Here is a 26,993-nt window from a genome sequence, read left to right as displayed (position 1 = left end):
GAACCCTAACCCTTCCTTTGTCATTGCAACATTTAATATGCATTACTTCTCTGCCTAGAGGCTTTTAACAATAAATGAATAACGTAGTTAAAATAGACGGATGAACTAAATGCAGGTGTGCCCAGACTTTTCACTAGTAGTATATGCATATCAATGTGTGTTACCGGCTTGGAGCAATGAAGATGGAACTGATGGTGTTTACCTGCCCTGTCTCTGTAGGACATCAAAATGACTGAAATAGGAAGTGATAGAGACTCTTCTACAGCTAACATGAGATCTGACATGAGGTTAGGTGAGGTGAGGTACATGTCCTATTCTTGGTTGAAGACCAGTGTTTAGAAACTTTCTTCAAAACATTGTGGATATCATTAGTTGGAAAAGGTCAGTGTAACTTACCATAGCATAATGAAGTAAACAAAAGCACCATGTTTTTTTCCAGAAATGAAGGCAAATATGAACTTTTATTTGAAAATAAAACACATGGCAGAATTTCGAGCCACTGAGTGATTGTTGCGTTTATATTTAACACAAAAGCAACTAAATCTGCTGTTAAAGTAGGGGAACAATTTTTATAATTAAACAAAATATACTGGGCCAAAATTTAAGAGGTGGGTCACTATTTCAGATAAATTATGGTACCTGGACAGAATTTAAGGTGAAGTCTATTACTGTCTGTCTGTGCGTTTTGCGTCTTGTAATCCAATATATTTCAGAAGGGATAATTCTGTTTCTTACCTTAGACAGGATTCAGTTTCCGTTCAGGTCATTAAGAAACGCTGATTCACCTCAGCGATGCGGTTTAGTCTTCTGGGCGCATTTCAGGCGTCTGCTGGACCGTATATCCTTACACTGTATATAAGGTAAGCTGGGAAAGACAGGTCTTTGACGCGTAATCTAATCTTTCTGTTCAGAGAAGCTCATTGAAGGATCAGAAAGTGCCTTTGGGACATTTCGGGACATTTCAGGACACCCGTGTCGAACAGCTTTGGGGTCCTGCTGCATGATGGGATTTCTGTGAAAAGATGAACCAACCCATTTAACCAGTTTTCACGCTGGGCCATGAGTTTGGTTGATACTACAAGATTTACATGCATCCTGAAAATCACACAATACTTCAGTGGCGAAGCCCGTACATTTAGTCCAGTGCAGGACCATTTGTATTTATTAGGTTTTTATTTATTTATTGTTTTATTATTTTATCATTTTAAATCATTTCTTAGTTTCAGTTTTTGGGTCATGTTCACATTTGGGATCTCTGCAGCGGAGCTTACGTTTCTCACGGTATTCTCAAAACCTGTGGTAACCGCCTGAGTTGATCGTGAGGACCATTGTGGTACATGGCGTAGTGGCCTTTCAGAAGCATGCTTAGCCCCACTCTGCCCCCCCCCCCCATTCCACATTATGTGACATACCCCCTCTCCAATTATAAATCGGTTACTGTTCCGCCACATCGATACCCCGTAAAGGAAGAATCCAGAATCAGGATGGCTATCTAGCCAGTCGAACAGGCGGCTCCATTTCCGCCCGTTGATTAGCTGTTTGTGTTTATCTGGCCTGACAGTACCGGCCACATCCTCCTCCCCACTGCCCATTTTAGATTCACGTCAGGCCATCATTATTTCTGTTGCTCACGTAAATAGCAGGTTCGCGGAGAGGGGCACCTCTTATAACTACGGGAGCCGAACTTTGCTCGTAAACAGGAAGTTCCGAAACCTGTCGCCGAATGGTAACAGTTATCTAATGGCGCTCAGCAGCCAAGACAAGCGCTAACATGTCCTGCCTTGCTCGTTCCACGTGGACTTTCCCTCTATGAATAGTGGATTTTAATACGGTATGTCGCTAAACCTCAGAGCAGTGGAGTGACAGTGCACTTTGTTTGAAGTCCCAGACTGAAGTATTGAGCCATTTCAATTACATTCAAGGCCAAACCACCGAAATCGACCCAAATATACCCAGTTAACATTTAAGTCCAAAGCTTGATCATCCTTCCTCTGGTCTCTCAAAAGCGGGCACTTTATTTTCGTGCCATTTCTAAGACGTGAAGAACACCGAGCAACTTGTTTAGAGCGTCGCACCGAGGCAGGAAATGCAATACAGAGAAATTAACAATGAACAATAAGTGCAGAGGGATTTGGGAGATTAAATGTCAGACCCAAATGGCTTTCACCAGTGATTTCATAAATTAATTTATTTAAGGCATAAAAAGAACATGCGATACCCTCCCCTGAAAATGCCCAAAAGTGATATTATTCCTCTTCTGTTACAAGGTCAATTTCAGACCTTTTTTGTGCCTTATCCGAAACATAAACCGCACTAAACATATCAACTTAACATCCCCGTAAACAAAAGGTTTGTTTATGTAGTGCAATAAAACTGGTGTTTGAGATGGGAGGTAGGTAGGTCATCCTTGAGAGAATGACCACAATAAAGGGAAAGTTTTTTTGTATGTATTACAATAATATTATAGGCCTACTCAAGTTTCGTATTATAGATGAGGAATGAATGCGGCGATTCTCTATAAATGCCGAAAGCGCTGACAAGAGATGACCTCTGCACCTCGTCACAATTAACAGTGTAAGTTTTTTGTCTTTTCTCAGCAATTGCGAATCGGTTGACTGTAATTACATACTTACCTCCGTTCTTTTGGTGGGCCTGGGTTCCATGAGAGAAACTACATTGAACGGAATATTTAAACGCAGATAATAAAGCAAGATTTCCCCTTTATCCCCCCCCCCCAAAAAAAAAGATTATGATGAGAGAGATGATGTAATGTATTCAGCAATGGTGCACGAGAAATCTTATATTGAAGGTACGTGTTGCAGTTATTACATCATAATGCATATAAGACCATTATTCTTAAAGGATTTTATGGTTTCAGGTTAAAGGTAATGGAGACAAGCATTTCCTTTTGTATAGTCTTTGCAGGAAAGCTGGAAAATTTACAGGTGGATTAAGATGTCAATTTTTCATAGCAAATTACGCATTTTAGTTTGCTTCTCCTTTCTTTTTCGTGGGACATTTCCTCTTTAGAGTATTTGTCTTATGGCTGGGTGAGATGTCAGCCCGCAAGAAATCTGTAGCCGCGGCACGTCAATCACTGGGGAAACCATATACCCTGCTTTTAAGATGCTGGAACTTTAATCACTTTTAATAGCGGCACCTTGACCTCTCCATGCAAACCGTCAGCCAGCCCAGCTAAGCCGGAACAGCATTGTAATTTACTCCTGCATTCCAGCTGACACTGATTAACAGATGTTACTACAAAGGCCACATATGTCCACGTAGCATTTGCGCCCTGCAGCTGTGAGGGAAAAATGACTTGCATGAAATAATTGGTTTGTTTGTCTTACATCTGCAGGGCATCTATCCTTTGAAAGCTCGCCAGCTCCGGGTGCAGGTCACATGCAGGGGTTAGGTACGCAGGTCGTGCCTTTATCCCGGGCGCGAGGCAAACGTCGATCCCGGGGATGGAGGCGACATGTCAGTCACGGGTCGTCCGACGGGAGAGGCGCACACCTTCGACGAGGCCGGTGTCGGCAATAATTAGAGGTTTTCCGGAGTTGTTGTTGGAAGCGAGCCCCGAGTAACTTGTACAAATCTGTGACTGGAAATTAGCTGGAACACGAACGAACACGTTCAGAGAAAGCACGGCCTCTTAGATCACCTCTTAGCTATAACGCTAAAAAGTCTCGGTAGCTGTGCTCTGTTACCTTGCACACGCCACTGTTTTATTTATTTATTACTTTACTATTTTGCTATATTGCCTGTACTTTTGTCTCTCTTGTTTTTGTATACCTAAAACAAATCCTTAGTTCAAAGGGGTTTCAAGAATAGTTTTTGAATTGTTATAAAAGCTCTTTGAACCTTCAGTTTCACTGCAGCTTTAAGTACTTGGACTTCTAATACCATTGTACGTGTCTGGGATGTCAAAGATTTGTGTTGAAATACTCTTCATCTTTTTTGTTTTAATTCACATTTGATCGGTTTAAAGGACAAGCCAGCTTCGCTGATCCAGGGAACTGGGAGTCAGAACTAATCCAATTATGCACGGCTCGTCTGTGGACAGTTTCTCTCTTGGTTCCGCACACATAGCGCCGACTTTTCTCACAGTACGGTTTCCCTGGCCTGCCTTAACCCCCCAGTTCAGTCATTTCCAAGGAATCTAAGCTATTCAGCAGAACGTCATCAACAGCCACATGCATGTTAGGAACGTGTCTTCCCCTGTGGGGGGATCAGGGTCATTAAAAATAGTCATACTGATTTTTACTGACTCTGTAAATGAAGGTTCTACTTATCAGCCAGGCATATCCTCGGACTGCCATGTACAGGAAACGGTGATAAGCAGTCATGCACTGATTGGTCATTTGAAGGAGGAAGTGATGTAGGTATGGCTGGCAGTTGGCGCACACCTACAGAGGTGTCCGGCACAATGGAATAATTATATTGATTGTGTTTTTATTTTTGAAATCCAGTTATTTAGAATCTAAGTGTAGTTTAAAGACTGGCACTTTAAAGTACTTCATTGTAAGCAAATACCATTTCAAAGAAATTATAACTATTCTAGGTGTTTAGTGTGTTGTTCATATAAGAGTAAATCCCTTCCTCATTAATAAATTTTAGGTGCTATACAAAACTAAAAATACAAGCGGTTTACTCCATCTCTATTGCCCCAGAGAATCTAAACCAAAAACCTATTATGTAACCGAGAAGTATAAATATATACAATTACCTGCATTTCTTACCAATAATTTGATGCATTCACAAGACACTAACTTACCGAGATTCACAGTGGGGTATTGTTAAAATTGTTTTCTTTGCACCTTTTCAGCGGAGCTGACAGTAGCTGTTCCAGGAAAAATTGCTCTTAGCAATCAGTGTTGACAGTTTCATTGTACTATTTTACGATACAGTTAAGCCGCTATACTTTAAATGAAGAATACCTATGTAATGTTTTCCCATCGGTTACCACTTCAAACGATCATCGACTGGACCTGCTAGAAAGGGCGCCATCAACAGCAGACGCTAAACGCGCATAAACAACGCCGCTTCCGCTGGGTCCGCTAAGCGAATCATTTACTCTACATGTCAGCTCCGTTTGGCAAGAAATAAAACATTTACCAGTCAGACATTTGAACGTTTGCTTGGAAAAGTTTCGTTCTTATGAAAAAAAATATTTCTGAAAAAGATATTTCTGAATTGCACTTGATATAAAATAACAATATACTATAACGATTAAAAGCAAAGTGTGACATGCGCTTTTTCCTTTAGCTAGTTGGTATTTGACAGTATTTTTCCGCTGTCGCAGCTCGACTTTAACGTGTGAACAATGCACAACGGTGGTACAGTGACGGCCTGTTTATTTTACCCTCAGCCTCTCCAATTACTCTTCCGCGAAAATTAGGTCAAGGAAAAGTCATGTTTAAAGTAATTAACCCAGCAGACCTTGCAAGTGATGGTTACCTGATACTATTTAACCAGTATAAGGAGTGTGTTTTCTACTTCATTTCTCACACGAAAACCCGGAGTCCCATCTGTGAAGCATGTAAACTTTGAGCAAGATAAACGCGATGCTATGTTTGCTGACGCCTGACGATGCGTTAATTATAATATTGCTATTGTGTTTTATGTTTAATTGATAAATTCTGGTTTGTTGCTGAAGAAAATACATAATTTAATCAGATACAAGCAACTGCTGATCCAGCTATGTAATCTCTTGCTTTCTGTATATTAGCCTTTGTGGGCCTACCTGCAAGGTGTGTGTGTGGGTATGTATAGGTATATAATTAGTATAATCAAAAACCCATTTGCACACCTGACACTTTGGAACAATTTGGTTGGCTCTTTGAAACCTTAAGTAATTTGTACCAGTTTTCTCTGATCCTAAATTCTGAACCCAGCCATTATGAAAAGAGACTCAGAGTCTTTTGTTTCTCGTTTTCCCACCCCAGCTGTAACTGGAAAAAAAAAAAGTTGCAATTTAATTTCCTCAAACATGCAATTTGAAGTGTTTCAACAATCCATCATCCCATGAATCATTGGCGTCCTTTAACTCGAGGCACGAGACGTTTATGCGGGCTACACAAACACGCCTTGTGCCCGGTCACCCTTGCTCGTAAAAATGGGCGCTCCTGCATTATTGAAACCATGTGTCCCCGCTGTGCACTGAACCACTCCGGCGTCCCGTGCTTAAGGGAAGGTTTCCATCAATCAGTATCCGATGGTGGGACTCCCCCGGTGCAGCATGGAGGCGATCGAAACATGCGACCATGATTAGAAACCGCTGTTTCACCGGTACGCAGAGGCGGGAAGCTTGCTGTTTTTTGACACTGGAAACCAGCTGGCAGATATTGGCAAAAACAAAACGTCGAGAACGGTCCATTGTTGTCGAAGAGCTGCTACAGCATGCTAGGAGAACGATTGAGCTTTTTTTTTTTTCTTTCAAAAAGGAAAAAGAAAAACAGATCAAAGACTTTTCATCTGAAGAAAGGAAAACATTACCTGTATATTTTGTACTCAATACTTTAATTGTTCTAAATTGTGGAGCGGCGACGGTGGGGGGGGGGGGGGGGGGGGGGTTGGTGTTTTCCAGAAAATGGCAGTGGATCTCCCCCTCAAGGATTCTGAACTTGGATTAAAATTTCAGAGAAGTGTCCACGGACATTTTGCAGAGGGGCAAGAATCATCTTGCTGCTGCTGAGGGAGGGGTGTCTATTCAGCGGTAGGAGACAGTGAGCAGAGGTACAACAAGGCGAGAAGCGAGTGAATCTCCAAGGCCACCTACTAAACCGAGAGCCAGTCCATCGGTGGGATTAAAGACTCCTGTAAAGTAACCAAACCCCCATATTTAGCACTGCAGCATAATTTAAAAGCATTCCACAATTTTTGATCAACTTCAAAACCCCATAGTGAATCCAGAACAGTGTTTTAAGTTTAAAAAAAAATCCAAGTAGCTGGTAAAGAATCACCAGCTGGAAATCAGCCTTGAACGTTGGAGTGATTTACAAATAATTCATATGCAATGATAAGCACAGCTGTTAAAAAGCAGGTCAGAGTCTAACATCCCTGTTGCAAGGACTGTGGGTCCCGACTCAAGCATGAGAAGGATGAAGCAGTTAGCATGAATGTTAGGCTTGTTTCAGTGGGTTATAGTGTTGGCTAGAAACCTTGTGGGAAAAAAGAACTGAGAATATTCTAGTATAAGGATCGGCAAATACTTTTACCAGCAAGGTTCACCAACGTTGCCCTAAATAACATCCTGTTGGCAGAGATCTGCCGAAGACTAAGTAATTAGGACTGGAAGCACACAGCTTAGACAGACCAATCTCAGCGGGGATAATCGTTAGTTAATTGATTGACAACACCTCCCTCACCGATTTGTAGGAGCAGGTCAGTGCCAGGCCCGTCACACGGTCTCATGAGATCTCTGTTTCCCTGCAGAGCAGGGAATCTTACCTGATTTGCGTCGGCTAAACTGCTATTGAGAAAATTGTGGCTTTTCCTGTTTTATAGGACTCAAGATGTTTACAGTTATTTGATTGGGCTGGTGTTTGTTCCACATGCCGCACCGTACTACCAAACTACACAACACTGGCATTTGCGGTAGATTGTTTTTACTGTTCGACGGTCATTCCTTTTATCTGTCCTGTGGACCTCCGAGTTGCCTTTGCACGGACTTGGCCTGTGTACTTTACTTTGAAGTACTTTTTAACATAGGAACTTTCCGATGTGCTGAAACCGTTTTGAAACCCTGCGGACCGTTTTGATCCAGTTTTTACATGAACTCCATCGCAAACCTTTCTTGAACATAACGGAAGGAAGGTGTAGATGAATTCCAGAACCTCCCTTTTGTTGTTTATGATTGGCTGATGATGATGATGATGATGATGATGACCCATAAAAAGTCTCCTCTCCTTCAGAAGCAAAAATTCTCCTACTGCATAACGAACATTTTATAAAAACCAATAAAATATATGATCGCCAGCAAGTATTTCAAATAATCTAAGCAGAGGGCAGGTCCTAACAGATTTCATCGCTCCTGAAATAAAAAACCCTTTACAAGAAAGATGGATTTATTTTAATTTTTGGCTACAGAAAAACATATCAGATTGCTTTGGCTAGGTCTACAGTTCTTTCAGCCATTAAAAAAAAAGTGGTTACAATAATTTGTAAAAACAAATGTGAAGTCTTGAAGATTTTAAAAGAATAACATGTTTTTTTTAATCCTGTTGTTAGATATTTTAACCTGAATACTATTTTAGCTATTTTAGTCCTATAATTGGGAGCCAAGTGTAACTGAACCCCAGTGTAAATTAATCACTATTTGATGCTTTTCAGCCCTGTGATCATGGTCTCCTACCTGTTTAGTTTGTTTCCCAGCTTTGTGCCCTAATCTAGTGATGCATTAGTTTGATTGTTAAGAGAACGAAACTCCTTACTGCACAATATTTGATAAATGCCCTTTACTAGGTAGAAATAAGCTGCTATGTTCTTGCTAAATGCTAAACTCCCAGTTTTGTGTTATCCCTACAACCAGTGCCAGTGTGTACCACCTCTCAAACCACACATTTGCATGTGGCCCCCCACGGTTTGAGGGCCCCCCTGTTGGTCACAAGCACTCACTACACTGGGCGGGTCTAAAGTGATAATTTTTTTTCGAGTGGTGCCCCATAAATAAACCCCCCCCCCCCCCACCTATATCTAATGTCTTTGATCTCGATTTGAGACTAAGTTTTTTGAAAACATGCAAGTCACAAGCGAAGAGCTCGTTTTCTTGTTTTGGCAAGGAGAGGATGTAGGCATATTTAGCTGAGTCTGTAATTTTATCAGGTAGGTTAAACGACGGCTGAGGTAGGTGATAACACAGGCGTGGTGAATAAATCAAACCTGCGCGGTAACTGATAGAAGTCCGTGTTACAGCCTGCTTTCGAACAGGGACGATACTCTGATAGAATAATTGTGAATATGATCGTGATCGTCACGGCACGCCTTTGAATGTACTCTTTGCTGTCGGGGGTCCTTTAAAGGTGTGCAGAATGAGAGAATCATCCGCGTGTCAGCCGAGGGAACGGTGAGCAGCCCGGACTTCCCCCAGACGTACCCCCGCAACCGCATTCTCGTCTGGAGGCTCGTCGCTGCGAGTGAGAACATGCGGATACAACTGGCATTCGACGAGAGATTTGGCCTCGAGGAGACCGAAGATGGGATATGCAAGTAAGCGGGATTTCAGCGAGTGCTCGTGTCCAGGCTCAACGAGACCGGGTGGGCTGGCTTGTGGCCTGGGCTGGTTCACTCTCCTACGTTTATACATGTCTTAAGCATGTGCCACTTTTTACCCATAATGCCTCAAACACAAGGTCATCATTTCCCGGAAGAATACAGAACTGACGCCACACAGGTGTCCCCGGCCCCCCGTGTTTCAAACCGACACCCTCCTGTTGTCTGCCATCTGATGGTTATATGATGCATGACAATCGCAACCCCCATCCCCTTCACCTCCTCCCTCGCATCACGGCACCGTGTAATTATAACATGCTCTACCTGCCTGGAGTAGTGAACGCCCGCAATGAATGGGATCTCTGTGGTATCTCCGGCCGAGAGCCCCGAATGTCCTTCATGAAGGACGGCCGGTGCACAGAGGGTGCAATGATGATCGACGATTGTCTGGCAAGAGCAGCACCATGCAGTGCTATTCTGCTCATTTATAAACCCACACTGGTGGTACAGCCATGGCGACCACTCAGACCCTCAGCTCTCAACGACGTCATAAACCATCAGATCCCCTGAACTCTGACCCCAGAGCCATACTGAACTCTGACCTTAGAGTCATAATGAACTCTGACCTCACAGAGTCATGATGAATCCTATGACAACAGAGACATTTTGACCTCTGACCTCAGAGTCACCTTAAATACTAAATCCTTGGAGCCCTATTGAATATTTCGCCTTCAAACCCGTATTCGGTATGCTGACCCCCCCCCTAGAGGTTTGACCCCAAAGTATGTTGAATACTTTGTTGAATTTGTCTACTGTGGTTTTGCTTTAGAGAACAGTCATAAATAACTATAGAGCTGTTTAATGTTGCCTTATCACCAATGTATTTGTGGGTTATTGAGTCATTGTAGGAAATATCAAGATACCTAGGTCACTACATTTTTGCAACATCTGTAGGGAGATAGCCCTAAATGAGTATAACACTTTAAGAGTTGTCAGTAGGCACATGCTGGGGATTTTAAGATAAGTAGTCTGTAAAAAGCCTTTTTCTGTTTGACAGGTACAATCACTGAACTCTCTGTATAGAATCCTTGAATTTCCTCTTCATAGGTTAATATAAGAGAAAGGAACCTGAATGTTAATATCATCCAGAATGTAATACTCCTTCAGAATTATATTATGTACTGTCAATGTGCCGTGTGCCATCATTAAGTTTGCATTATATTGCTATATAAGATGTGGAATATATTGCTATTTCGGCTATTCAAATCACACTCACCATTCCCTGTTTATTAAGCTTCGTCACTCTGCCAGACATACAGAGGAAGGATGAGATTTAATCCATCTTGTCCTTGATCATGAAGGGCTAAGCCATGATCCTCACAATGTCCAGTCTACAGTCACAGTATCTCCTTTTATAAAAACCGGTTAGTATTTATTGCTGATACAGGAAATGGAAAAGCGAATTTAGACTGAGCTCAACACACCTAAGCAAAATGATTCTCATTCTCTTCATGCTGCTTTGCACATCTAGGATGTGACCGCAACAGCTTGTAAATACAGGTACTAACACCTAGTATGCGACCATAGCAGCTGGTAAACACGGGTAGAAACACCTAGGATGTGACCGTAACAGCTGGTAAATATGGGTATAAACACCTAGGATGTGACCGTAACAGCTGGTAAATACGGGTACAAACACCTAGGATGTGACCGTAACAGCTAGTAAATACGGGTACAAACACCTAGGATGTAACCGTAACAGCTGGTAAATACGGGTATACAATTAAGCTTTATCTTTGGCTGGATTTCTGAGAATGCCATCCCATCGTTATGTAGGTTTCCTCCAGTTTCCTCCCACAATCCAAAGATATCCAGGTAGGGTGCCGATCGCCATATGGACTGGCATCCCATCCCGGGTGTCCCCTGCCTTGAGCCCTGCACTTTCTGGGATGGGTTCCAGGATCACCATGACTCTGTACTGGATAGGCAATGTGGAACAGAGCAGAATCATTATCTGATTTACCTTAATATAGTATAATAATATAATATAATAATATAGCCGTATGTAATGTATGTATATTTTCTGTCCTGTTAGGTATGACTTTGTAGAGATTGAGGACCCTGTTGAGGGTACAATTTTGGGCCGGTGGTGTGGATCGCAGGCTGCACCAGGAAAGCTCGTGTCCAAAGGGAACCAGATTCGGATCCAATTCCAGTCTGATCAGTATCTGCCCTCCAAGCCTGGATTCTGCATCCGATATTCCCCGGTCCTTGTGGTAAGTGCCACGTCTCTTAACAGCCTGTGCAATTAATAATTAATACCATTATTATGAATGATCAATTTCACGTATTATGTTTTCTTGGGGGTAGCATGTGGCTCAGTGGGCTAAGCCTCTGTGCCTGTGATCAGAAGGTTATTGGTTTGAGCCCCGACTTCGGCACAATAATCACGTCTGTGGGCCCCCAGCTCCATGGGTGCTGCTACGGGTGACTGCCCTTCACTTCCAAACTTGGTAGCTGAATGCAATCAGACCAGTATATATTTAATTTATGTAAAACTTTATAAAATCACTATGTATTGTTTTGTTATGGTGCAATACAGCAGGTGTGTGTGTAAACGGAGTATTATTTCAGTAAGTCGTAATGCACACATACTGTTTAGAAACCATGATTCACACAGAGACACACACAGACAGTTTGAGTTACATACAGCCACCTATAAGGTGCCCAAACAGCTCCTGCTCAGAAAACCGCAGGCTAAACACTCAGAATCCATGCCCTTAAATGAGCTTGATCAAAATACTGTACACTTCCTCTCTACAAAAGCCAAGATTACAAGGGATTGCAAAAACAATATCGTCATAACCCTCACGTCCCGCTCATCGAATATCCTATCTTATTTTCCACAAGTAATACCATTATTTTTTTCTTACTTTTTCTGCTTCTTCTGCATCAGTGTGCAGGGAATGTGCGCAGTGCTGTGGATATGTTTTGTTAGTAGTCATGCCAAATCCTAGAAGTCGTACAAGTCCAACAGAAGAGCCCCACAAACAATGTGAGCTGAGTATTAGACTCTGGATGAATTAGTGCCCTGATTCATACCTCTGTTTGGACACAAATGGGGGATTAGGGAGATTCGGCTGGAGCTGGGCTTTGCAGACAGGCTGGGCCCCTTGGAAGCTGCTGCATTGTGCACTGCCCCCCCCAGGACCCCCCCCCTCCCCAGACCACACATGCAGAAACATGATGCATAACTGCTGATACTCTCCAAAAGCCATGAGATAACTTTAATAAATACTTCCCCAGGAATTACTCACTGTCAGTTTGCAATTATCCTGCAGTGTTTTAATGGCAAGATTTCCCTTTAAATCAATTAATTGCAAACAGATAGGGGCTCTGTGATGTAGCCAACTACCTCTTGTCCACCTAAACAAGAAGATATCAGCTAGCCTTACTTTTTTGGATTCAGATTTATGGGCTTCTTGACTGAAATATCTGTCACGTGCCTTTTAATTGGCTGGTTCTCCAAGTGAGTGGTTTTTCCGTGCAATTTTTTTTTTCTGTATTGCTAAAAATTGATATTCGTTAAGTATTTTATTATTCCATTAAGGGGAAACTCAATTCCTCCACACTGTTTATTGCTTGCTAATCAGTCTTTCACCAACATTATGCTCTCATAAATATGGAAATGCATTCTGTTTGGTCTGACTGCCAGATTTAGTGCATACTTAATAAGGACGTTAAACCATATAAGTTATCAATACAGAACAGCAGCCTTGGATAGATATAGCATTTCGCATGACTTGGCCAGCTGCAGATGAACAGGGGCGGCCTTTTTGTTAAATATCTGCCCTCTATTCACCTTCAAGTTAGATCAATAAAACAACCAACTAACCAGGCCTTGGATTGATGGATGGATGGATGGATGGATGGATAGATGGATGGATGGATGGATGTAAATGATGGAGCGTGAGGCTTATAAGGTAGGTTGTGCATGAAATCAGAAGGTTGCTGGTTCAAATCCTAAAGTCAGCAGTGTGAGTTCACCAAAAGCCCCCTGAGTAACGCCCTTAGTTCCCAGTTGTTTGAGGGACTGTCTCACCCGGCTTTCTTGATTGGATATCATTTTGAGAAGAATGCGTGCTAAAAAGATTTAAGGCGCCTGCAAATCTGTCCCCAGTGTTGCCAGTTCACAACGCCACCTTTGTACCTGCCGGGCCAAACCCAAGGCTTGTGCCAGTGTGATACGATTCCCTCCTTCTTTTGTGTTCACAGAATCGTTCCTCCATCACCGCCCCAAGTTTCAAGTTCTCCTGGTTACATTAGCCAAATCTCGTCATCTTCTCTGGTACACGTCCTGATGACTGTCACGCGGTGCATTGTAGCGTCACTCATCAAATGCAATCCCGAGGGGATATTTCCTGTTTGCGGTACGACGGGGATTTTCGCAGCACCTCCGAGGGGCTGTTTGCAAAGTGTTCCTGCAAGTCTAAACTCTGAATGGGCCTTATTGTTACAGTTCAACAATGGCGCAACTTACGTTTATTACTGCAATTTTGATATCTATCAGATGGTTCTTTTATCCGTAACAGCCTGTAGGCAAAGTTTATTGCTTAAATATATAACTTTTTTTTTTTTTTTTAAAGTTGGCAGAAACTTTTGTCCTGTTAAAAGTATCACTGTCACTTGAATCACTAAAAATTACCTCAGGATATAAAAAGCTTCAGCAAGTAACTGAGAATTTTTATATTCTTAAAAAAAAAACAAGTGTCCTCCTGCGTTTGATCCTGGTTTGTCGAGTGCATCCAGTAGTTGCCAGTATCATACGATTTCCAGTTAACACTTCCCATTATTGAAAGATTGGAAGCACTCGTGACCTTTCTATAGCCCCGGGGAATTATGGGAAACAGGATTAGAAGCTAAACTGGGGGGAGGAACTGTGTTACCATATATGGTTGAAGTGTTAAAGAATGAAGTCTGTGAGCAGACAGAACAGATTTAAAGATGGATGTAAAATTTTATGTAGTCTTTACATTTTGTCATTGGATGGTTTCTTTTAGCATAAACTGTTTCCAGAAAAGTAGCCATTATTTTGCACATTATTGATTTTTTTTTTAAATTAAATATGCTTGTAACATTAAAGTCTACCTCAGGTGTAGGATTCATTGGGAAGCCATTTGTGTCACCTTAGCTTGTCTTTGGACTGGAGAAGGCAGGCGAAGCCTCATGACAAAAGGGCAGGACATGCTGACTCTTCTATACATGAAACTAGGACCCTGACCCCAGAACTGTGAGACGGTGTTAACCACTGCACCACCATACCAACCCTGAGACAGTTCATTGCTACCTTTATATTAAATAATTACAAGAATTTTCAAGAAAACAAGACCCCCTAGTAGGTTCATATACTACCAAAAATAATTCATCACAAGCAAAGCGGCACATTCAGTCCTATTAGAGCTACAACACTGAACATTGGTTCTCCCCTCTTTTTCCTGGGCTGAGATCAGACTCAGATGTCTGCTGTTAAACTGTCTGCCCTCCCCGGGGCAACATGTCTACGCCAGGCTGTAACTGGAGGACAAAGCAAGGGCGGGGCCTGGCCTCGCCGCCCGTCACGGTGCTACTGGGCTAATGTATGGTTTTACTTCTAAACTCAGCCACGGATTTGAGGGACGCCATTTAAAATTTGCTCTAAAACATTTTCAAATGTGCTTTTTTTTCCCCCCAAGCCCTAAACAGATACACATCACCCAAGTAATCATAATATTAGCGTTGGAAGCACTCATGCCGGTAGTTTCTCGTGTATTATATTATTAAATGTTTAAAAACCTTCAGTGAAACACGCTATTCAGAAATGCATCCTATTTAATGGAAGGTGACCATTTTAAACATCTATCCTAAAAAGAACAATGTTTATCTTTTACAGGTCCTATGAGTCTACACTTATCTTTTGTGTTAAACTTATCTATAAATAGGAACTGGGATCGGCGTCCTTTCGGACAGTGCAATCTGGTAGTTTATTACTCTGGGAGGAGATGTGTCCTCGTGAAAGTGATGTGGAGGCATGAGGTCTTTGTGTTATTTTCCTACCACATGAGGAGGGGGATATCTCGAAAACCAATCATTTGCCTCCACACTGACACACAAAGTTTAGCCTAAATTCGCCTGAAGGCTTTTTATAATTTATTTATTTTATTTTTTTTTAAATGTCCTGTGGTGGCATGTGTGTGATTTGCAAATGAAATATATGAGCACGGGGTGCCTGTCGTGGGCCACAGCGGTCGTCAGGGCTCGTTAGTGAAACGTTGATGTTTCATAATGAAGGAAAATACCCATTGTAGTCGCTATTTTGTGTCTCGCGTGTGGGTAGCTAAGCTCTGGTTAAATGCATGCTGCAAGGATTTTGGATAATGTAACAGTGGCTTTGGCTGCATGTTTTGCAAACTGTGCTGTTTATTTTATAACATGACAGGCCATCTAGGCGACAGGCGGGTGACAAGTTCAGTCAGTTTCTCGCTGCTCCTAAGTGCATCCCTCAGTATATGTGTAATTCAAAAGAACACCACTCAAAAGCTCCTTATCAGATATTTACAAGATCCTTGTTTTATCCTGAGTCATTATATTTTACCGTGCTGGAGAGCAAGACATTTTTAGGTTGTGGATATTTCTCTATTTTAATATTCTTTGTAATTTTTAGGGCTAGTGTGCCAACTCTGTTCTTAATGGTTGTACGTAAACGTAACTATTTTGATTGATTCTTTTGAATAAATCTAGTACTAAACGATGCATTTTAATGATCATATTCGAGCGAAGAATAAAGTTTTATAATACGCTTTGGCTGCAGGCTGTGTATTTTCAGCACTTGCTGAATAAATGGTCCTCAGAGAGCCAGTGCAGGTGAGGCAGGCAGTAATAATCGAGCCCTATTTTGACGCAGATAGGCAGCCAGTGTAATTACCTGCAGGGTGGCGATCTGACATCGCTATCAGGTCTGGGCACGGGGTGATGGGGTCCACGGGGACATGCCAGGTGTGGCATTCCCACGCGTTTCCCTCAGCTGTGGGACCTCACGCAAGACCATGTGCCTCTATACCCCTCACCCCACCCCCAGCAAACCCAGAGCTACCGAAACTCCCAGCCTGCGGGGGCCGCGCTGGGAAAAAAAAGGCGGCAATTCCTCCTCGCCGCTTCCACGAGGGAAACATAAAAGCGCAATAAACCCCCCCCCCCCCCCCCGCCGCCCCGACATAATTTTTTTCGGAAGAGATTCTGGAAGCATCCGGCGCCGGGGCAAGAAGGTTGTTAAAACAAGAAGAACAGAAGACAGATTGACCCGAGTGAAACTGTCTCTCACACGTTGGTCTGCAGTGACACCCTCCTCCTGCCCCCCCAAGCTCAAAGAAGCCTTGTTCCCCAGTTTCCCAGTCCTGCACTAAAGGTCCTTGTTATCCAACACTTACCACAGCAATGTGGAGAAAACTTTGGATCGGATTGGATCCCAGGCAGAGAAAAGCCTGATAGTTTGTCATTTGTGCTGCGGCAGTGCGGCCGGGGCTGGGTGGGGGGGGGTGGGCAGCCATTGAAGCATGTGCCAGAGGCAGAACTGGATCCCCGAATGGGCGCGTCGACATCGCTAAATGAACCACTTCACCGTCAACTCGCAGGTTCATTCGTAGCCCGATCTGTAAATCATGCATCAGTCTCACTTCCATAGCTTGACCCTCCCCCCTGAAAGTCAGTCTCCTTAACGCGTCCAAACTTCAGTCCACAACAAGGCACAGAGGTGTCCCCCCCGCGTCAAGCTCATCATCACGACGTTTCACCGTAAAGCTGACACAGTGTTTCCGTTACCAAAACAGCAGGTTTTATTGCAGCGGGGAAAAAAAAAAACAAAACCCACTCGCTTAAACCTTCCAGTCAGAGTTAACGATCAAAACCGAAGGGACGAATAGCTTTTATTTTTTTGGACTTAGGGATGCTTAATAGGTTTAACAGTGAAGCAATGTTTAGAGTGCGATAGAAGGCTGCTTCACTGCCATGACTGTGTGTCTTCATAAGGACATAAGAAATTTACAAACGAGAGGAGGCCATTCGGTCCATCAAGCTCGTTCATTTACTGTGTAGTGTCTCACACACTTCTTCCATATTATGGTCCGTCCAACCAAACGAAAGAATCTTACAAATGGTTGCAATTATTTGTTTGTTTTATCTATTTGTTTGTTTGTTTACGGATTCCTGACCTTCGTCCTCACTAAGCAGTCTTTTCCCCGCTGTTGAAGCCTCAATCTCAAACACCTTTTGCTCAGGCCATCGGAATACAATGGCCTTCGTTGTTTTTATTAATGTCAAATGAAATGTATAATACCGTATTCTACTTATGCTGTTTCGTGAGGTATGCGAGAGCTACAAGCCCATAGGAAAAAAAATTAAATATCCCTTTAATCTGGCACAAAAAAACTGCAAAGAAGAGGTCTTTTGTTTCTGCTCCCCAGATATTTGCAGAATTCTGCAGAAACGTCATTATTTTTTTAAATAATAATTTAATAATGACTTTAATACATAGCCGTGTTTGTGCTGTTATACGACACACCAGTCTTCTGTCCAGATGGGACATTCACAGGGTAAAATAATAGCTCAATAATCAGATTCACAGTAGGCTTGCTTTAAATATTATATAAATGCATTATTGCTGAATGTAGTAGCTCTGTTTAGAAATGTAATAACTGAAGAATTAACTAAAGCAAGGGAAAATGGTCAAAATGTGAAATATTTGTTAAATACGCTAAAATACAGCGCTACAGTACATTAACTCACTGATTGATGTTTTGAATCATTATAGGGCTATTTTAATAACTCTTGTTTTGTGGATGGATGATTTATTGTGTTTCCACTGCCAAACTTCAGACCTATTACCAGGAACATTTAGAGGAATGAGGCGTACAGGCTGGCGGTGGGCGTGATTAACACGCACTGCCGATCACCTATTGGTTACCATGCAGCGATTGGCAGCACACAATAGTTCCAACCTCCCACCGCTATTTACTGCTATTCAAATACATGTTAATGATATGATAATAGAGTGGAGAGCAGTAAGCAATACATCATAGATCCACATTTCCAACTGCGTGGGAACTTAGGGCTCTTGAATCGGACCCAGTTGTGGTGTCCAGTCAACAGCAGCTCAGTCTGGGGGGGTGGGCAGGGGGGGGCTTTCAAATTCTAGGCCTTGCAGGGTGCAAAAAAGGTTAATTTGCTAATTAATGCTCAGCTGGATTGGGGATCTGCACAGCAGGCCGCCTGTGAAGATTTGGGTCTGACAGGTTCCGACTGCAGCTACAACAATCTGTAATCTGCTGACCCAAATCACAGGGCGACACCGTCATGCAAACCAGCTCAGATACAGGAGCTGAATTTTTTTTAAAAAAAGAAAAATCCTGCTTCTATCTAATAAGTTGTGATTTTCTTTAGAAACATATTAAATATATAAAACATTGAAGCCTTTTCTCCAAATTTATATTTTAATCAAAGGTGAATATTAAACTTAAATGGATATTACTGTTCAGCTTGCCTTTATTGTATGGGGCTTTTAAAAATGTCTTTCATATTACTCTTTGCAGCAAGCGAAATGGTTTTTAGTACTGATTACACTTTGAAAATGTAACAATTTAAAAGTCTTGCCGGAACCCTAAATGTTAGTTATCATTTCCAAGCAGATGTGAAAGTTGCGGTAGGGACAGTCGTGTCTGAGTTCGCCAGCGTATATTTAGGACAGATCCTTAACGTGGTCATTCTTTGAAGTGTTTAAGATCAAGTCATGAACTGGGAGAACGGGCAGCCAGAATGCTAGGGCGCTCGAACACCGCCCCTTTCCGCGCTGGGCCCGAGTGCTGTGATTGGCTGGTGCATGGGACAGCCCCGCCCACTGAACATCCCCCCCATTTAAAAAGCACGGTGCTGTTGGCATTTACAAAGCCGCAGCGTTAAGTGTCACAGTTGCCAAGACAAGGCCTTAGACACATTTGTCCTGTGTTTGATGCACGTAGAAAAATATTTAAAGTGCAAAGTATGCTTAATATTTTGGCTTTAAACTGAGACAAGAATAAACTTAATATGCACTAATTAGTTCAGTCTGTGATGAAGACATAACATTATATCCTGATCTTTTTAAGTACCACGGCATACCAACCAGCAGTGTCCTCAGGGGCAAACATGAAACATATTTAGTCTTCCAGTATGACTTTTCTCTCTGCAAGCAAAAGAAATTAGTTTTTGGCAACAGGATGTTTAATGATATCAAAACAAGGTGAGTCAAGGTTACAAATCCTGTCCACTCTGTACTGGGAAGTGGAGAGGTGGGGCTGGACCCTATTCCGATCAGTCCAGGGCACAAGGCAGGGGGGACACACTCTAGTCAACTGTGGGATGCACGTATGCTACAGGCAATGTAGCAAAACCATTTCACCTAAAGCAAGTGTTTCCCAACCCAGTCCTTGGGAGACCCCCCCCCCCCCCCACACGGTCCAAATTTTTGCTCCCTCCCAGCTCCCTGGCAGACATTCCACACCTTTGCTCGAGGGAGGGAGCAAAAAACATCAACCATCTGGGGGGTCCCCGAGGACCGGCTTGAGAAACATTGACCTAAAGTATGGTTTTGGACTTTAGGAGGAAACCGGAGTACCAGGAGAACGGATCGGGAGAACGTGCATTGCTGGAGGTGTCGGGCAACAGTGCTGTTCACCGAGGCACCATTCCTACTCCCCACTGTCGGGACATCGTTAAAAAATAAACACTCCCCTCCTGTCTTAAATTCAGAAAGTTCCGGAGCCGGCGGCCCCAGTGGTGTTGCCCCCCTTCTCTGCAGAGCCTGGAGGTGTTGACTGAAGCTGTATCTGGCCTCAGCACAGTGGAGGAGGTCATGAAATACCTGGAGCCGGATCAATGGCAGCTCCACATGGAGGATCTCTACAAGCCAGCCTGGCCCGTGCTGGGCAAGTCGTTCCTTCATCACAGAAAGGCCAGAGGTAATTCTGTTCATTTGCCTCCTTTGCTTATCTATTGTTTTCTCTTGGGGAAAACAACTGTAATCATCCTTCCCCGCCTCAGCCATCTTTGTTTTTACTGCTATAATCCCTACAGAATATTCATGTATCAATCCGGTTAAGGCAGTTGTTTCTCATCCTAGTCCTCAGGGACCCCCAGACTGTCCACATTTTTGTTCCTTCCCCAGCCCCCCCCCCCCCCCAACCAATGTTGAACACTGGGTACCTGGTTACACGTTAGATGCGGAGAAGGAGCAAAAATGCAGACTGTCCAGGGGTCCCTGAGGGACTGGGTTGAGAAACATTGAGTGAGTCACTTTGTTCCAGACCATATTCTGGGAACGCCGGGCTATCGTTGGCCAGTAACAAACGCACAGCTGTACGTTGGGTCTCAGGGACTTGACCACCTGATCACCACATAGCCAGAACCTAGTTGGCGAGCCTGCAACATGTTGGGCAATAATGCTGCCCCAGCGGAAGCGATGTTTTAATTTATCTAAATCTCACCAACCAGTCCATGACGCCATTGCATTCTCTCTCTGCTCTGGTCTTCTCTTTATTGGGCAACCCGTACCTGCAACCCTTTTTGGGATAAGCACCTGATACCAAATTTCAAGGTATGCAAAGATTTGAAATAAATATACAGAAGCAGTCAGAAGTTATAGCACACCTGCTTGAAACAGTAATTATTTGTGCTCTAAACTCTTGTATTCTTGTCTACTAACGGGAGCAGAAGTCAGTCTTGTAGACTAATTTGAAATACTTGGGTTCAATAGGCATGTGTTTGTATGATGTGGAGGTACGGTAGTAAGAGCATGGATCCTGCATGTGTGGTTCTCTCTATCGAGCATGATAGAAGCAATGTCGGGGGTTGCTTTGCTGGTGAGAGCTGGTGATCTTTACCAAATCCATGGCAATCTTAAATGGCTTAGGTATCATAACATGCTTCAGATCCATAACATTCCATCGGGATTATAGCTGAGTGGGCAGTTTGTCATTCTTCAGTAAGATTAAGACACAAAACGCACCTCAAAATTAGTGCAAGAACAATCTGGAGAAGGAGGAGAGTGAAGGACTACTCAAAGTAATGGGCAGCTCTGCCCAGTGCCCAGACCTCAATCCCATGGAACTCTTAAGGGACTGAAGAGTCAAAGGGACTGAAGAGTCAAAGCAAAGCAGCCTGCAAGCACCCCCACATATCTGGGAATTGCCGGGAAAACATCTTGGATGATTTCCTGCTGATACGTAACTGTGACCTACCTGAAAACCTCATTGTGAAGCTGCTATCAAGGCAAACGGTGGCCATTTTGAAGAATTCAAGACTTAAAGTTCAATTTTCATGAACCCCTGCTTTGTTTCGTTTTGGATGTATACTTGCTAGTTTCCAGCAAGTGTACTCAAACCTTCAACAGGTATCGTTTGCTTATAGGCTCCAAAAGGGAAACATGATCTCCTGCACAATGAGTTCAATGAGCACTTGGAAGCTAAAAAGTCATCTGGGATATGTGTGATCGCCGTATGCTTCATGTGTGTCATTTGGTGTTACCGGGCTGCCCCTGCAGGCGCGGTGGACCTGAACGTGTTGAAGGAGGAGGTGCGACTGTACAGCTGCACGCCGCGCAACTTCTCCGTGTCTCTCCGCGAAGAGCTGCGGCGAACCGACACCATCTTCTGGCCCAGCTGCCTCCTGGTGAAGCGGTGTGGGGGGAACTGCGCGTGCTGCTCGTACGGCTGCCGTGACTGCCAGTGTGCGCCCACCAGGGTCACCAAGAAATACCACGAGGTAGGATGTCCTCTCTGGACATTCTTACATAGCGGGATTTAGGGCATGGCAAAATGGAGGTGCAGATGGTCTCTCCGTGTTTTTCCCCGTAATAGGTTCTTCAGCTGAGGCACCGAGGTGGGGGCAGGGGTTTGCAGAAGTCCCTGACCGACGTGCTCTTGGAGCACCATGAGGAATGTACCTGCATCTGCAAAGAGGAGCCCAACGGCTGAAGCGGTCCCAGCTCAAGTAGCTAAATCTTTGGAGCCCCCCCCCCCCCCCCCCCCGCCGTTACAATGAACTCCAAAACCGAGTCTTTCTTTACAGATACCACCCATGCCTACAGAACGGGTAGTGTTCTCCCACCACCCCCCGTCTACCCCCCCCCCCCCCCGAAAAAGAAAAAAAAAAAACTGGATGACTGGTGTGCAAGTAAGAGGGCTTGAGTTGGAACTTTTGAGTGTGTTCCAAATAGAGAAGACTGACATTGGAGGGCAGTTGTTAATTATTTGCTCTTTTATATCGCTGAGGGGCAGTCAATTGTTTCTCGGCCTCTGGAAACGCCGGCTGATGAAAGGGGACCCTCGGAGGAAGGAGACGCTGGCAGCTCTGGCTTCGGACTCCCCGCTAGTTTTCTTTTTGCCGCAGACTGTTGAAATTCCACACACACGGCTTCAGAGGGTCTCGGGGAAAATGCTCTTTCTTCTCCAAGTGTCGTCCATATAATAGAGGCTCCGTCGCCTTCTGGCTTCTGATGTCCCCTAACGCTTGATGTCTGGGGAGTAGTTTTTAATCACAGTTTTACCTGCTATAGTCCATGTGTTCCATATCAGACTGAAGAGTTTTTATTTTAACATTCTGTCAAAAAAATATTTATCTCCGCATTTCAGAGTTGTTTTTCTGGGGTCTTTGCAACCTTCCTGATTCTGATCTTCGTCGTTGTCCGATATGTTACCAAAGGTATTTAACACTACATTTGCATTTATTACCTTGATCAATACTGGTGATTGATGGTGTGAGGGGTGAGATTACAGCCAACAGAGTAATCAAACAACTTAATAGAACATGAAAGCTGTTGGGAAAAAAAATGCCACCGTGTACAGAAGTAACTCATCAGCTACACGTACGTAAATTTAGTGTTTTTTGTTATTTACTGTCATCATTAATGTTCGATATGCGCTAGGATAGACATGATTTTTTTTTTATTCTATAAACAATGTAATGAAGTGTGTTCATTATATTTGTTGCCATATTTGTCAAATTTTGGTTATTTTGTGTCAACATTTCCTAGTTATGCCTGTTTATTTTAGTTCTATCACAATTTGATGGGTCTGTTTAAATTTCATGCAATTAAATTTTCCCTGTGTATAATGAAACACAGCTATCCATTTTCGCATTAGATGTAAATATTTTTTAGATGCGTTGTTTTCCTTGTCGTTACTTAAAACATTTACACGCATTTGCTGCAAACGGACCTTAAAAGTGTGCGTTGTACAACATTATGTCGGTCATTAAACTTATATTGAATTTCTATAATTACCAATATATTTTTTTTTGTGAGGGTGAGTGAGCCCGCGTTTTGTAAACAGTTTCCGAGGTATTGTTAGAGCTACGTGCTATGAAACCATTAGCTAATAAAATGTTTTCATTTGACGATGGGGTTATCGTGTGTTTCCGAAATTGAATTTCAGTGTGGTATATTTGGGAAATAAAACGTAACGTTAAAATTGCAGTCTCAACAAGGCCACGGAGTGGCAATCATTTTTGATTAGCTCTGAAAGTCATTGCATCACTGAGGTGGTGCCTCACCGCGTACGTTGTGGTCGGCCCTCGGTTTGAACCCCGTGAGCTGACAGACCTTTGCCACTTGAACGAGGCCCTTAACCTCGATTGATCGAGGGATGCTGGACACTAGCAGACTCCATGTGACGCGGCCTGCATAACTTGCCATAACCTGTGTGTTTGTCGCTCATTGGGGACAAGATGAGGTTGGCGAAAAAGACCGTTTCCCACAAGGACGAATCGAGTATCAATATTATATGTATATTTTATTCTCTCTAAGTTGGTTACAAATAGGCACTAACAGATATCTGACTGGAACAATGGTACTAAAAATATAAAAACAATAATGCTATTTATTGGGCCTCCGAGGAAGTACATTGTAGAAATATACATTCTGCTGCCTGTCAGACTGCAGTGTTACACACACATGGCATTTTTTCGCATTTGTCAATCATATACGCATGTTTTCCAAAGCGACTGTGTAATTACCTGTTTTCGGTTTTGCCGTGACTAGTCTGCTTATGTCTGTTTTTTTTCTGAATTGGTGCCAGCATGGTAGCAATTAAACTCAAAAGAGATAAAAGGAGTCACAAAGGCTAACGACAAAATGGGAAGACGGTACATTTCCGGGAATAAGCAAATGTATTCGGAGCGATTTTGTTCACTGAACTGAAAAGGCATCATTCAGAGTACAAAGCAAACACTTAACCTTATTATGTAAAAGAGGCAGAATTGACGAGGACCTAAATAGTTATGAAGGAGTAGAGACGGTCAGTTTATGCAAATACCGCACTCAAAACAATGCATAATATAGATATATAGAATAATATAGATATACTGTTTTCAGGTGATATACATTATGCTATTAAACAGCTAGTCTTTCATGGTTTGATAGCAGCCATCAATGCATATGAGTGATTAAATAACCAAAAATCCACTAACATCTACAGATAGGAGATTCCATCCTGAGTAACAGACGTGTCTTAATGGACTATTGACATCTATTAAGTGTCTCATTGATTCTTATCAGCAGTCTGGTCGCTGGGAGGATATTAGGGCAGAAACAGCTGGTCTGTACTGACAGACAGGGGGCAGCGGCAGATGGCTGGGGCAGGAGGGGGCTCAGGAAGGGATTGGGGCTGGGGCGTAGGCCGGGGCGTAGTAGATCGAGATCTGCTGGGACTGGGATCTGGTTGTGTTCCAGTGCTGGACTGAGAAATGGAAATGGAAAGCCAGTGGAGATAGCTCTAAAGCAGTGTGTCAAAAATGTCATAGCGGTGTTGCTATGGTGAAATATATAATGTGCATGATACATTATAGCCATGTTTATAATGCATTATTACTGCCTTATGAAGCTCTCTTTGATAATGCACTATAGCTACCTTGATAATGCTGTACAAAGCATCCTTAATGCTTATACCGACCATTATAATGCATTATTATAAGCTATCAATAGTGCACTATAGATGAGAGCTTCATAAAGCATTCATAATGCATAATTAACATGGCTATAATGCATGATGCCTTTCTGTAAATATTTATAGCCATGTTCATAATTCTTTATGAATGTATTATTTCTTATGAATGCATTTATAAATAGCTAAAAACACAGTCTTACTGTAAATTTCATCTAGAAAGAATCACTAATGTGAATAAAGCAGTTTGTCATTTAAAGAGAGAGCTTTCGGCTCCACCGGAGATCCGTCGATCCCAGACACAGAAAAGAACGTTCGACAAGACAAAACGCCACATCTGCCAAATGGTACAAGTTCAGGGACGCGAAACAACGCAGCGCTGGTCTGTGCGTGTGGCCCCCGCCCCTTTGATGAGGGGAAGCAGCTGTGACATCAAAGTGGAGCCCCTCCCTGCGCCCATCCAGCTCCCGCCTCCTCCCTCCACATGGTGACAGACGACAGGTCAGTGCCCCACCCAGCCAAGTCCGGCCAACGCCAAGCAGGTGGTACATTCTGCACGTCTTCCGGCAAGTTCTTTCTGTGCCTGCATTACAGTGCAAAAAGAATCTGCCAAAGAGAATCATGTTTAAATGATCTACATATTGGTGTCAAACTATGATTTTTATGTCTGCCAGAAAGTATTAGCTTAACTTTTCTTAAAGTTGCCCCAGAGTTTGCGGTAACCATCCACTATATCGCTGCTTTTGTTGGCTCAACCACTAGCATCATGTTTGGCTAATCAATACCTGATTAAGCTATTTAAGCAATTAACTCCACAAATTAAGCGAGGGGGGTGGCATGGTGGTGCAGTGGTTAGCACTGTTGTCTCACACCTCTGGGACCCGGGTTCGAGTCTCCGCCTGAGTTACACGTGTATGGAGTTTGCATGTTCTCCCCATGTCATCGTGGGGTTTCCTCCGGGTACTCCGGTTTCCCCCCCACAGTCCAAAGACATGCTGAGGCTAACTGGAGTTGCTAAATTGCCCGTAGGAGTGAGTGAATGGTGTGTGAGTGTGCCCTGTGATGGGTTGACCCCCCCGCCCTGGGTTGTTCCCTGCCTCATGCCCATAGCTTCTGGGATAGGCTCTGGGCCCCCCGCGACCTGGAAGGATAAGTGGTTTGGAAAATGGATGGATGGATGGAATTAAGTGAGCAGGTGGTGAATTTGGATACATTGAATGGCTGAGGGGTCTCCAAGCAGAGGTTGGGGAATCAAAGTGGTGTTTATCTAGCTGTCTAACGAGATGTCGCTGACTTTTAAGCAAGTGTGCTGACAGAGATTTTGCACCCCCAACCCTGACCAATCCAATTGCGCTACAAATAGGGCCCCTGTGGTTCGGCGCTCCTACTTTCAGGAAAACAGAAGAAAGTCTTATTATTTTTAACATTGTGTTACTATTAATAATCATATGTTCTAATGTTAAATTGCATTTTTTTTTCTTCTGAGCAAATAGACACTCGCTACCCATTTAAAAACACTCTAAACGTTTAATTTGACTCCCCAGCAGTATTTATGCGAATAAACTGTCTAGCTGTGATTCAAAAATGAAGGAGTATGAAATGAAGTAATCTTAAGCTAACTGCACTCCTGTGTTCTGTTACTGTGGCATTAGTTTGGGGGGGGGGGGGGGGGGGTAGGTGGAGCAATCACAGCTACAGTGATTTCAGTGAAGTTGGAAGCATACAGTAGCCTTTTGGGGTGAACTTTCCAAGGCAAAGGCTACGAAGATCAGGTCTTTT

At 43.2% G+C, this 26,993-nt stretch overlaps 1 protein-coding gene across 1 annotated transcript in view; it reads left to right on the top strand.

Annotated features, from left to right (window-relative positions):
• LOC125723345 (platelet-derived growth factor C-like) overlaps nt 1–22,366 on the top strand; it is a 32,374-nt gene extending 10,008 nt beyond the window's left edge. Inside the window, exons 2-7 of the mRNA XM_048999844.1 lie at nt 9,024–9,210; nt 11,309–11,489; nt 20,078–20,237; nt 20,852–20,872; nt 21,818–22,038; nt 22,134–22,366. Of these exons, the coding sequence (XP_048855801.1) occupies nt 9,024–9,210; nt 11,309–11,489; nt 20,078–20,237; nt 20,852–20,872; nt 21,818–22,038; nt 22,134–22,250 (887 nt within the window). The 3' untranslated portion in view covers nt 22,251–22,366. The remainder of the gene's footprint in view (nt 1–9,023; nt 9,211–11,308; nt 11,490–20,077; nt 20,238–20,851; nt 20,873–21,817; nt 22,039–22,133) is intronic.
• The last annotated feature ends 4,627 nt before the right edge of the window (nt 22,367–26,993 follow it).

The sequence above is a fragment of the Brienomyrus brachyistius genome, unplaced genomic scaffold (assembly GCF_023856365.1).
Source record: "Brienomyrus brachyistius isolate T26 unplaced genomic scaffold, BBRACH_0.4 scaffold47, whole genome shotgun sequence".
Classification (NCBI taxonomy): Eukaryota; Metazoa; Chordata; class Actinopteri; order Osteoglossiformes; family Mormyridae; genus Brienomyrus; species Brienomyrus brachyistius.
Note: the sequence above shows the minus strand (reverse complement) of the source record. Positions and strands in the feature narration are given on the sequence as shown.